This window comes from Hemitrygon akajei, chromosome 29 (genome assembly GCF_048418815.1).
Source record: "Hemitrygon akajei chromosome 29, sHemAka1.3, whole genome shotgun sequence".
NCBI lineage: Eukaryota > Metazoa > Chordata > Chondrichthyes > Myliobatiformes > Dasyatidae > Hemitrygon > Hemitrygon akajei.
Window position 1 is genome coordinate 15,966,404 of NC_133152.1, and position 13,162 is coordinate 15,979,565.

General features: G+C 39.0%; 1 protein-coding gene across 2 annotated transcripts in view; it reads left to right on the plus strand.

The window, feature by feature from the left end:
* LOC140718243 (CTD nuclear envelope phosphatase 1-like) overlaps window positions 1-9,751 on the plus strand; it is a 47,506-nt gene extending 37,755 nt beyond the window's left edge. For both annotated transcript variants that reach the window (XM_073031741.1, XM_073031739.1), the window contains exon 8: window positions 4,385-9,751. In XM_073031741.1, coding sequence (XP_072887842.1) covers window positions 4,385-4,445 — 61 coding nt within the window. In that variant the 3' untranslated portion in view covers window positions 4,446-9,751. The remainder of the gene's footprint in view (window positions 1-4,384) is intronic.
* The last annotated feature ends 3,411 nt before the right edge of the window (window positions 9,752-13,162 follow it).

Below are 13,162 nucleotides of genomic sequence, written 5' to 3' on the forward strand. Positions count from 1 at the left end.
TCGTATCCATGAAAGTGAGCCCTCAAAAAATTAGTATGAGAATTGGAAGAAGCTAGAAAGGGTAGTTGTGTACCAGTCGGAGACTAAAGGAGAAATTTACATCTTGCTTTTGTCATTGATTGGCCCACCACTTTTCATTCTAGCTCCTTCTAATTTTCATGCGGACGTTTTATTAGGGCTCTCTTCTTTCTGAACTCTTGGCAAACAGTTCAGTTTCCATCTTACTTGATGTTCTACTTTAGCTTCTTGCTCATCCAATTCCCTTTATCTGCAGGGGAACATACCAAGCTGGAAAAAATCATTCACTTAATGCCTGACAAGCTCTGATGCCAACTTTCCCTAGATTTGTTCTCAGTGAAATTGCCTTTTATTTAATTGTCTTTTTTAAACCTTGGAATTATCTATATTCATTAACATATCTATTCTTAGCGTAATACTATTATAATTGTTCTTTCCTAGGTCTCCTCCTCTTCCTCCTCCTCCTCTCTCTCTCTTCCCACCCCCTTCAAATTGATAATTACAGAACTAAATCCAATACCACTTCCTTATTGGAGCAGAAGCTGATCAATAATATCCTTCTGAACACATTTCAGAGCCTCCTTACCATTTTTTTTAAAATTCTGCTATCTCAGTCTGTATTTGAACAGTTAAAGTTTCCCATTATCGGTGCTCTGAGGGTTTTACAGGTCTCTGTAGTTCCTCTGCAGCCTTCCTCCTCACCAGCTGGAAGCTTAAAGCATTCAAACATTCAAGATTATCATTTCCAGTACACGAGTGTAAAGGAAAACAAAATAATTGTTACTCTGGATCTAAAACAGCACAAAAAACCATAATAAGATAAAGAACGCAATAATAATAAAAACAATAAATATTAATACATCAGATATCTATATAAGATATTATATAAATATCCTCGATGGCGAGTGGGCTGGTGCCAGTGGTTTGTTGAGCAGTTTTGACTACCCGTTTTAGAGCCTTCTGTCTGCCGCAGTTCAGTTTCTGTACCATGTACTGATGCAGCTTGTTAGGATGCTCTCTACTGAAGGACGTGAGTATAGATGTGCATTGTCTAGCTCTCTCCAGTCTCCTCAGAAACCAGAGGCATTGGTGAACTTTCCTGATTTGTGCAGGATGTGTACTGTTACCATGAGAAGTTGTACGAGATGTGCATTCCAAGGAATTTTAAACTGCTCGCAGTTTCTACTGCTGTGCCACCAATGCAAAGGTGGGTGTGAGTGGTGCAAGTTCTCCTGAAGTCAATGGCCATCTCCTTTGCCTTGTTGACACTGAGAAAGAGTTTATTTGCCTTGCACCAGGCATCGAGCTCTTCCACCTCCCCTCTGTAGGCTGTCTCATTGTTGGTGATGACCCCAGCACTGTCGTGTCATCGGTGAACTTGACAATATGATTACCCAGGCGGTTGGCTGTGTAGTCTTGTGTGAGTAGAGTGTACAGCAATGGGCTCAGCACACAGCCCTAGGGAGGAGGGGTGGCACTCGTGTTGAGGATGATAGGGAGGGAGATCAGTTGGTTAGGAAGTCCAGTACTCATAATAGTCACAGTGCCTTTAATACAGTGAATACTGCTTGATCTTTCCGAACAGATTCTTTCTATCTTATTACAACATAAAAGAAGGCCACTTGATCCATCAGGTTTATGCCAGCTCCCAGCAGAGTAGTCCTATCAGACCCATCCCACCCACCTCTTTATATTTCCTTCTGCTCTCAAACCATATGAATGGTCTGGACTCGAAACCAACTGTCCATCTCCTCCATGGATCTTGCCTGACCTACCTCCGGCAGATTATTTGTTGCTTTTGGACTCTTTCATTGCTGTTTTCATTCCTACTTTTTTTGTGCCATCCCCCTGCAAAATTAGTTTTAAATCTTAACCTCCCCCCCCCCCCCCCCACCCCCAAAGAGCACCAGTTCATCATCTTCTGAGATCATTGGTCCTACATCTTTCGTGGGGCCCTGGCTTGAGCAGGTCCCAGAAGCATTGGTAGGAGCATTGATACTTCCTTCCAGCATCATCATTCCAGCTGTGCATTTTCTGCTATTTTCCCATTTCTGTATGCGTGCACTTGTGCGGTTGAGGTGGACGGTACAGGGAATAATCAGGAGTTTTCTGCCTTACTGACATGCTGGTTTTGAAACTCTTTGCTGTTTCGTTGTAGTAGAACCTGAACTGGGACCTGAAAATCCTCCTTTTTGCTGCCTATATTATTGATACTGCGTATCCAGTTTCTCCCATCCAGAACTTTCTTCAACCACAAAACAGTTCCCCTAACCATGGAAAAAATATTTACTCCTTTGAACCTTTTCTCTATGCAGTGGTAACATGGCACACTCTTCAGGGGAAACAATTATTCCCCCAGCTTTACTCTGAACTGAATACTTATTGGAGGCTGAGGAGCCCCAAGGTCTCTTGAATTATCTACAAACCCCGTTTCCAGAAAAGTTGGGATATTTTCCAAAATGCAATGAAAACAAAAATCTGTGATATGTTAATTCACATGAACCCTTATTTAACTGACAAAAGTACAAAGAAAAGATTTTCAATAGCTTTACAGACCAACTTAATTATATTTTGTAAATATACACAAATTTAGAATTTGATGGCTGCAACACACTCAACAAAAGTTGGGACAGAGTTAAAATAAGATTGAAAAGTGCACAGAATATTCAAGTAACACCGGTTTGGAAGACTCCACATTAAGCAGGCTAATTGGTAGCAGGTGAGGTATCATGACTGGGTATAAAAGTAGCGTCCATCAAAGGCTCAGTCTTTGCAAGCAAGGATGGGCCGTGGCTCACCCCTTTGTGCCAAAATTCATGAGAGAATTGTTAGTCAGTTCAAAAGGAACATTTCCCAACGCAAGATTGCAGAGAATTTAGGTCTTTCAACATCTACAGTACATAATATTGTGAAAAGATTCCGAGAATTCAGAGACATCTCCGTGCGTAAAGGGCAAGGTCGGAAACCGCTGTTGAATGCGCGTGATCTTCGAGCCCTCAGGCGGCACTGCCTAAGAAACCGTCATGCTACTGTGACAATTATAGCCACCTGGGCTCGGGAGTACTTCGGAAAGCCATTGTCACTTAACATAGTCCGTCGCTGCATCCAGAAATGCAACTTGAAACTGTATTACGCAAGGAGGAAGCCATACATCAATTCTATGCAGAAACGCCGGCAAGTTCTCTGGACTGAAAGACTGTGGAACTGTGTGCTGTGATCAGATGTGATCAGATGAGTCCACATTTCAGCTAGTTTTCGGAAAAAAACAGGCATTGAGTTCTCCGTGCCAAAGATGAAAACGACCATCCTGATTGTTATCAGCGAAAGGTGCAAAAGCCAGCATCTGTGATGGTATGGGGGTGCATGTATGTGAAGGCACCATTGACTCTGAGCCGCATATTAGGATTTTAGAGAGACATATGTTGCCATCAAGGCGACGTCTCTTCCCGGGACGTCCATGCTTATTTCAGCAGGACAATGCCAGACCACATTCTGCACGGGCTACAACAGCGTGGCTTTGTAAACACAGAGTGCGTGTGCTTGACTGGCCTGCTACCTGTCCTGATCTATCTCCTATTGAAAATGTATGGTGCATCATGAAGAGGAGAATCAGACAACGGAGACCACGGACTGTTGAGCAGCTGAAGTCTTATATCAAGCAAGAATGGACAAAATTTCCAATTGCAAATCTACTACAATTAGTAGTTTTGTTCCAAAACAATTAAAAAGTGTTATTAAAAGGAAAGGTGATGTAACACAATGGTAAACATGCCTCTGTCCCAACTTTTGTTGAGTGTGTTGCAGCCATCAAATTCTAAATTTGTGTATATTTACAAAATACAATTAAGTTGGTCAGTAAAACTATTGAAAATCTTTTCTTTTGTGCTTTTGTCAGTTAAATAAAGGTTCACGTGAATTAACATATCACAGATTTTTGTTTTTATTGCATTTTGGAAAATATCCCAACTTTTCTGGAAATGGGGTTTGTACTTTCCTGGCAGACACCATTCTGTTTTACTCGCGCTCTCCCCGAACGGGTGACTGTCTACAAAACACTCAATAACGTCATCAGTTGCTCACACAAAATGCTGGTGGAACACAGCAGGTCAGGTAGCATCTATAAGGGAGAAGCGCTGTCGACATTTCGGGCCGAGACCCTTCGTCCAGGTCCTGGGGGGAAAAGTTTGTGGCTATTCACTTTATCTGTGCCCCTCATGATTTTATAAACCTCCAAAAAAAGTCACTCCTCTCGTCTCCTGCACTTGGGAAAAATGTCCACGCCTATCTCAGTGAAGTGAGCTTTGGAGGGATAAATAATTAGAAATGCTTGTGCTTTCAATTAATTTTTCTTTCCTGCACCTTCCAGGTTCACATCAGATGTCCGGTCCGTCCTCAGTCGGAATTTGCATCAACACAGGCTATGGTGACATTGAATAAGGTTTCTGCTAATGGTCACTTGAGGCATTCCTTGTTATGCCCTTTATGATTTAAGCGTGGCAAAAACTGCACTCCAGGGAGGGGATCTGAGTTTGCATGAAGTGAAACAACCTCAGTGGAACAGTCAAGGCAACCTGGTTTACTTCTGTGTCATCAGATCTATGTGTGAATTTTGCACTTGTTAAATTCAATGATGAAATGGTGCATCATATGATACATTGTATCTTTCATTTATAAAAATGATATTTTTGAGCTCAGTTCTGCTCTGGTTGGTAATTTTTTTTTTCTCTTTTAAAGACTATTCTGCCTTTTAAGATTAGATAATGTTTTTAAAGAAAGTACAAATGAATTTCACTCCAAAAGAAACAAGGTGTTCAGGCTGCTTCTTCTTTAAAGAGGAAGCAGTTTCACTTTAATTCTTCTCCGTCCTTCTATGTGATGCCAATTTTCACTGAAATTTGACTAGGAAAAGCAATCCCAATCCTGACCCTGTTAATGGTGCTAAACCACAAATCTAAATCAAGGTATGGTTTGCATTTAGATTTCTTTTTCAGCTGGTCCCTAATCTGAATAATTGTCAATGCTGCTTTTATCAAAAGTATTAATAATTTCATATCAAATGAAGAATAAAATCTCATCTATAGTACAATTGTGGATGATTTGTATCATATTTATGGCCTTCAGGGGCACAGATTAATTATAATATACTTAAAATTTATTTTTCAGTAATTAATGACAGTGGTAGTTTTCCTTAAACTTGTATTTGAGGGAGATGGGAGTAACAAGTGAAGGCGGGATCTGTTGTCAATTGAATGTTTAGCTGACATTCATTGTCTTGGGTTGCACAAAGTATTGTTCATTGAAGGAATCTTGTAGAGAATATTGGAATTTGAACTAATTTGTTTTACTGCAATCACATTGTAAAGCACTTTACTCCAAGTGAAATTGTACAGCTGGTAAGAACCCTCTTTGTCAGGTAGCAAACTCTCCATTCAGATAACGTTGTAAATGCCCTTGATTCCCCTGCTTTTGTATGTCAATGTCTTGTAAATCCGATCAGAAAAGCTTCACGTCTAGCGGTGGGTAAAGTGATAACAGATACATGTAGCAAAGGAACACAAAGTGCTTCAAGTCAGTAAGGGCAAAGACTTTTGACAGTTGAAGACTGGAATCAATAATATATTCATTGCACTCTGACTTCAATGTTTTTATACATGTATATAAGTGCATAGAACTTCTAGTTCACGAAGTAGCCTTTTGATTTTATATGCCACTGTTGGTGATAGTCCCATCCCAGGTTGATGGTATTGACCTTTGGCCTAAGGCTGTTCCTGAGGGTAAGGAGTTAATCTGGTTTTGGTATAATAGGCTGAACCCAGGAAAGGCTGAGATCACATAAATGTTGTTGTATGCTGGCTGGTTTAAAGGTTTTGTTCCTTCCTGGTCAATGTTTGGTGCTGGATATGATAAATTATTTTGTACTTGTCTCTGAGATTGAAGCTGTGAGAAATGAGGGATTTTCAATAGTTATCTAGCCTTTCATTACTAAACAATTCAAACTGCAAATGTGACAAATGCAAAAATTAAAGTAGAAAATGCTGGACACACTGAACAGGTTAACAAGCATCTGTGAAAAGAGGAACAGAGTTAATTTTTCATGTTGGCAACCCCTTTTTCTAAGACTTGAACCATTAACTTTTGTTTCTTTTTCTATAGATGCTGCCTAGCCTAGTGGGTGTTTCCAGCATTTTCGTATGGCCTTTCGTTGAGTTTAATCCTTTGTGCATGAATTGTGTCCCAGAGCACAAAAGTGCATTTACCCTCAACATCATTTATCAACCACTGTATATTTTCAATACACAACAAGAGAAAATCTGCAGATGCTGGAAATGCAAGCAACGCACACAAAATGCTGGTATTTGCCCTTGCAAGCAGAACAAGTGCTACACCTGCCCCTATACCTCCTCCCCCACTACCATTCAAGGCTCCAAACAGTCCATCCAGATGAGACAGCACTTCACCTGTGAGTCTGCTGGGGTTATATACTGTGTCTGGTGCTCCAGGTGTGGCCTCCTGTATATCGGTGAGACCCGACGTAGATTGGGAGACCCACCTGCACTCCGTTTGCCAGAAGAAATGGGATCTCCCAGTGGCCACCCATTTTAATTCCACTTCCCATTCCAATATGTCAATTCAGAGCCTCCTCAACTGTCGCGATGAGGCCACACTCAGATTGGAGGTACACCTTGTATTCTGTCTGGGTAGCATCCAACCTGATGGCATGAATGTTGATTTCTGGAACTTCCAGTAATGGCTCATCCCAGTCTCCTTCACCATTCCCCATCCCCTTTTCCCTCTCACCTTATTTCCTTGCCTGCGCATCACCTCTATCGGGTGATCCTCCCTCCATTTCTTTCTTCTATGGCCTTCTGTTCTCTCCTATGGGCTCCCACTTCTCTAGCCCTGTATCTTCCACCAATAAATTTCCCAGCTCTTTACTTCATCCGTCCCCCTCCTGGTTTCACCTATCACCTTGTGTTTCTCTCTCCCCTCCTCCCCCCCCCCCCCCCCAACCTTTTAAATCTACTCTTCATCTTTTTTTCTCCAGTCCTTCTGAAGGGTCTCGGCCCAAAACGTTGACTGTACTCTTTTCCATAGATGCTGCCTGGCCTGCTGAGTTCCTCCAGCATTTTGTGTGTGTTGCTATGTTTTCAACAATTTAATTTGCTCAGGCTTTTAGAACTGGGAGTAATTTGTGCACCTTTTGAAAAGACATCAGTCATTAGATTTTTCAGTGACATTTTTGATTTTGTTATTTTTTGGAATTTTAAGTTACATTTCATAAAGGGTATTTTAAAAAGATCCATTTTCAGGGTGTGATAGCAATTCCAAAGCCAGAATGCATCTTATACTTATGTGCTTTTGTAATCAAAATTCTTTTTACCATCTGTACTTTCTGGATTTAATTTTAAACCACACAGGTGGGGTTCAGAACTGGTGATGGAGGGTTGTGGGTGCAAAGGGGAAGTGGCACTGTAATGGGTTTGACCAACTGCAGTTTCAGGCACAAGAATAATCTTGAGTTTTTGAAAATACCTTTCAGGGTTTGACGTGATTAATGGCCAAGCCCACAAAAAACGGTAGTCAGTGTCGGAAAGGGGGCCAGAATACAATTTGCTTTATTAAGTGAGGCATGGCAGTTGGCTCTACAAGGAAGCTTTGAATCTTCCTTGCTATTTCCCATCCCTCTTCGTAGACCACAGTGCTTGACAGGAGTTGTTTCTACCTTGCACAGCCAAGCAGCATTTTTCTGCTTTCTGTTAGTAACTGCATAATTTTAGTTTGCATATTAATTGCAAATGAGGCTTGATTGATTAAAATCTACTAAATTGACCTTCTGCATGTGCCAGATTGCATTCTTGCCCTAGAGTTAAATAAGTTCAAAATATTAATAACTGGATTGAAGTAGTTTAACATATTCCAAACTGGATTGAGGTACTTTGTGCCACAAATGCTCGAATGGGAGGATGCTATGTAAATACAGGAGTCTTCAGGGGATTAATCTGCATCCAGTGCTTAAATAGCACCAAAACCGAGATTCTGTAATTTTCAATCCATTGTATTGATCAATGTAAATTAGTTATATAGGGCGTTTTTATGTTGGATTCAAACAGCAGGTGAATTAATGCATTGTTCAATGTCTCCTAATTGATGTGCTACTTTCGGTGTTTTTAATTCAAAAGCAGCACTGAGCATGTGCAGCTGTGTATAGTGACAGTGAATACTAGCTGTGCTTCACTGGACTTGAGCCGTACCAATTTTATAAATTGATTTTGATAGCTGAAAGTGCTAATCGTCTTTTTGTATTTGAGTATTTATAATTGAAGAACATAGATGAAACTCTGACCTAAATCAGGATTAAAGAGCAGTTCTGCAATCTTGCACAATTAACAGAACACTTTGTATGAATTGCCATTGAGCACCATTTGACCATTCAGGAGCAATATACATCCAAAGCCCAATGATAACCCAAATCATGGTCTGAAAGAGATTTGTAGGGTTGCCATCTTAGAATATCACATTAATAGGTGCCAGCATTTATAGAAGTTTAGCTCCATCTCTTTAAACCATCAGGATTCAATTCCTAGAGCTGTGCACTTGGCTGGGTGGATTCTTGAGGAGTCAATCTACTTTTAATAATGACCTTCCAAGGATCCATTAAAACATTTCTTAAGTGAGATTGACTTAATTGAATTAGAGGCTCAAGTGCCTATAGTCTGTATCTCTCTTTGGTAATGTTTCCCCAGATGATTAAGTGGGTAAATGCATAGTCTACATCGGTATTTCCACACACCAGGAATAGCACCCATTCAGGCTGATCCTAGTCAGAGGTGCTTTAATTTTACCTTCATCAGCACTGGTGTTGGAAAGGGAGAATGGTCCAGATCCTGATGATTCATTTTGTGGATGGTGCACACTTGGATGGATATTGAGGTTGTCGTTCATTATTGTTCCTCCTTAACTCAGTTGAAAGTTAGTTGCTGGCACCTGTAAATACTAACTGTAATAAAAGTGAAAGATGAGGCTAATGGATGTAGGGTAGTTAGGATGGAGCTTGACTTTCTCATAAAGCTCCCCTGATGCTAGCAAGCTAATGTATTGTCTGCCACTAATGTTACCAGTTGACAGTTGGAAAAATGAATTGGCTGTAGATGGTACTCAAAGTGCATGTATCATTGTTTTTTAAAAAGTTTAATAATAATTTGAGTAAATCTAAAGCTGTAACTTGTATTTTCCATTGACAATTCACTTTCTTTGTATAAGAAGTGTTGTAAACATTTCTATGCTGGAACGGTATTGTAGATATAACTTAAATTATTTCTATTAGTAACATTGAAAATTCATTGCAGGACTCAACCTTGTTCCAGTAACATTTAAAATTTGTATTGCAAAGAAAAATGGAGATGCCAGTAAATGTATAAGCTCTCAATATCCCCGCTCTCCCATTTCTTCTGATGAAATAAGGAAATGTATCTGAACTTGTTTTAGCACTTTAGTCCCATGTCATGAAGTTTTGTACCCTGACATTTTTGGAATGTGTGACCTCTTCTGGAATCCCCTTCTTTCCCCACTCTCTGTTACGGTTTAACTACACTTTGTTTTCCATTAATCACTAAGGATGAACCAAAGAAATGAAGATCTTTTTGTACAGTTGAGATTTTAAAAGATCTGTTGTATTAATTCCAAACTGGATATTGAAAACCTCCATATAATAAGAACCTCCATTTTGTACTAAGCCACTGATTAGTTGTGTAACTTTCATTTTCTTATTGTGGTCTGAGAAACAGTTTTTGCTTTCTGATTAGCTTTAACTGAATGATAACACCATTTAGCTGCCAAGAATGTTAATGAAACAAATGCTGGCACTGCATAGTAAGTAAATGGTTAGGCCTTGTCAAAAATGAAATATATTTTTTAGCAATTAAGTCGAGAGCAAAGAGATTACTTGAAACATTGGTGGAAAACACTTGTGGATGAAATTGCAACACTTTGCTGCTTTTTATTTCAAAATGTCCTACTCTTGTTTCAGTAAGTAATCTTGCTTCCTTTTAAAAAAAAAAATTAAAATAATGAAAATAGATTATCAGATGGGTTATGTACAATGCAACCTATCCAGCCTTCTGCACTTTGTCTCTTTCAAGCCCTAATCTTAAGTAATTGACTTCCCTAATGCAATATCAAAATTCCTGCCTTCTTTTGTTTCTACTTTGGTCTTTATTTCCTTAACTTTTTAAATCCTTCAGCTAAATTTCACTGAGTGTTCTTCTCAACTTGCCTTGTTTGTCTTACTCCTTTCATCATGTTCTTGAGCGATTTGTGTGCCACCTGAGAAGACCATTCTTTGTACAGCTCTCCACTTTGTGATACCTCTGGTTTCTTTACCTTTTAACACTTGTGTCCTGGCTCCATTTCTCCTTTGGAACATTAGTTTTGCATGTTCCATTATGTCAAATAGTGCTATGAGATGTAGGTTGTAAATGAACTTAACTTGTTCCTGAAGAAGTATTAATCTTCAAAGGGTGGGATTGTCGCACTCCAGTTGACAGTCAACCATATCAGATGAAATGAGGTGGAAATTTGTAGTTGAATTATAATCTGGCAAGGCACTGTAGCACAAACCTCTGTTCAAATCCGACAATCTTGCAGGTAGACCAGAGCAACACATTTCAGGTTTGTCATTGGTGAGCACATCACCGATAAGTGTGCACTTTTTCTTATAGGATAATAACACCAATATGTTCAAGCCTGATTAAAATAATAAATATGGACATACAAAAGCCCATGGTCTGAAGTGCTCGTGATGTATATGGACTCTTCCTCTGTGGCTCACACTCTGTTTATATTGAGATTTGAAGCTAGACAAGTTTTTGTATCACTTTACATGCAAAGAGTGCAAAATATTTTTGTATGTTTAAACATGACCTAATCATGCTGATAGCTATTAAAGGCCATTGGCTGGATATTAATAACTTTGTTATTACTTGATGAATGGAGGCAGTGTTTTTTAAATGATGTATTTTGAAATTTATTTACAAATGCCAAAACCCAAACAAAGTTGGATCTTCAAGAGAAGAATAAATGAAAAAAAAACTGAACTAACTCTTCTCTGTCATATTTTATATTGTAGTGTACATTGCTAGTTAAATATGTATTTTGGAGCAAAATGAATCTTGGTTACTGCTGAGATAACCTGGTATACTTCCCCTGAACACTAGAATATCACCAAACCATACTTGTGGTGATCAAGCAATGATTGTCAGTGCAGGGCACCTTAATTATGTTCTACGATAATGAAGTCTCTGCTGGCTCCATAGGTGATGGGTTTTTGACCAGCCAAAAATGGATCACATTCTCAATACATTTAGGACATAAGTCAAATGCTGTACCCACTGTAAGGAAGGATAATCACTGGATTTTGAGATAAGTCCTTTCATTGCTAATATGAAAGAGAACACAAGTTTTGATGGGCATCTATTCTCATTAATCTTTTAGGACCACATACTATTTGATGTTGAAAGGTTTGCATTCAGTGAGAGTTAAGATAACTTTCTACTAAAAATAGAAATTATAAGTGATAGATTTGAAGGAAATATGAATTTGCCATTTTAATTTTTGAAAAGTAGATCTTAATATAGAGTTGGAGGATTTGCACTTAAAGTCACTTATCACATCCTAAGATAATAAGCTCTAGGCCCATAAATTGCACAAGCAGGAATGTGAAATAAGACTATCTTCTGCAGATATCAAGATTAGTCAAACCAACAACATTCTGATTTTTGCCTGATCAGGCAATGCATTTAGTCACGAGAGAATATCTTACTGCTTTCCTCTAACATCGCTAATGTGGTTATTACCCCATTGTCAATATTTGGGGGTTACTTTTGATCAGATATTGAAGTTAGCTGACTACATCAATGTCCTGATTTTTTTTTTCTCTATAGGCAGTGGAAAACTATTGAACCTAGGGCAAATACATTCAGGATCAATAAGTTTAAAAGAAATCTGGAAAGTGCTTGCTGTTCCTTTTAAACACATGTTAAAGATGCAGATAGTTGGTCCACTTTCCAAGGGGAAGTCACAATTATGACTTATGCAGTGAGAAGGTTTGTGTTCAATTTATTAAACTGTCAATAAACCTAAAGAAAACATATTTCTTGTTGCAAGAAAAATTATAAAAGACCATAAGACATAGGAGCAGTTAGTCCATTTGGCCCATCAATTCTTCTCTGCCATTTCATCATGGCTGATCCATTTTTCCTCTCACCCCCAATCTTCTGCCTTCGCCCTGTATCCCTTCATGCCCTGACTAATCAAGAATCTATCAAACTCCACCTTAAATGCTGAATCTTTGTGGGTTGATTTAAGAAACTGCAAGGGTAAAAGGACCTTGAAAGAAGTTATATACAGGCCTCCCAACAGTAGCTGGGATGTAGACCACGAATTACAACCAGAAATAGAAAAGGTGTGTCAAAAAAGCAAAGTTGTGATAGCCATGGGAGATTTTAACATTCAGGTCAATTGGGGAAATCAGGTTGGTAATGGATCTCAAGAGAATGAGTTTGTTGAATGCCTACTAGATGGTTTTTTAGAGCAGTTTGTTGTATGCCTACTGGAGGATTAGCTATACTGTATCAAGTGTTATGTAATTGAACCAGAGGTGATTAAGGAGCTTAAGGTAAAAGCCCTTGGGAGCTAGTGCTCACAATATGATTGAGTTCAACTTGAATATTGATAGGGAGAATGTAAAGTCTGAAGTAGTAGTATTTCAGCTAAGTAAATAAAATTACAGTGGTATGAGAGAGGAGTTTGGCCAAAGTAAATTGGAAGGAGATGCTGGCAGGGATGACAGCAGAGCAGCAATGGTGTGAGTTTCTGGGGGTGGGGGGAATGAGGAAGGTTCAGAATAGATGTATTCCAAAAATAAAGAAATAATTAAATGCCAAAATAATACATCTACAGCTGACAAGGGGTTCAAAGCTAACGAGAGGGCATACAACAAAGCAAAAATTAGCAGGAAGATACAGGATTGGGAAGCTTTAAAACACCTACAGAGGGCAACAAAAAGAATCATTAGAAGGGAAAAGATGAAATATGAAAGCAACTAGCAAGCAATATCAAAGTGGATAGTAAAAGCTTTTTCAAGTAT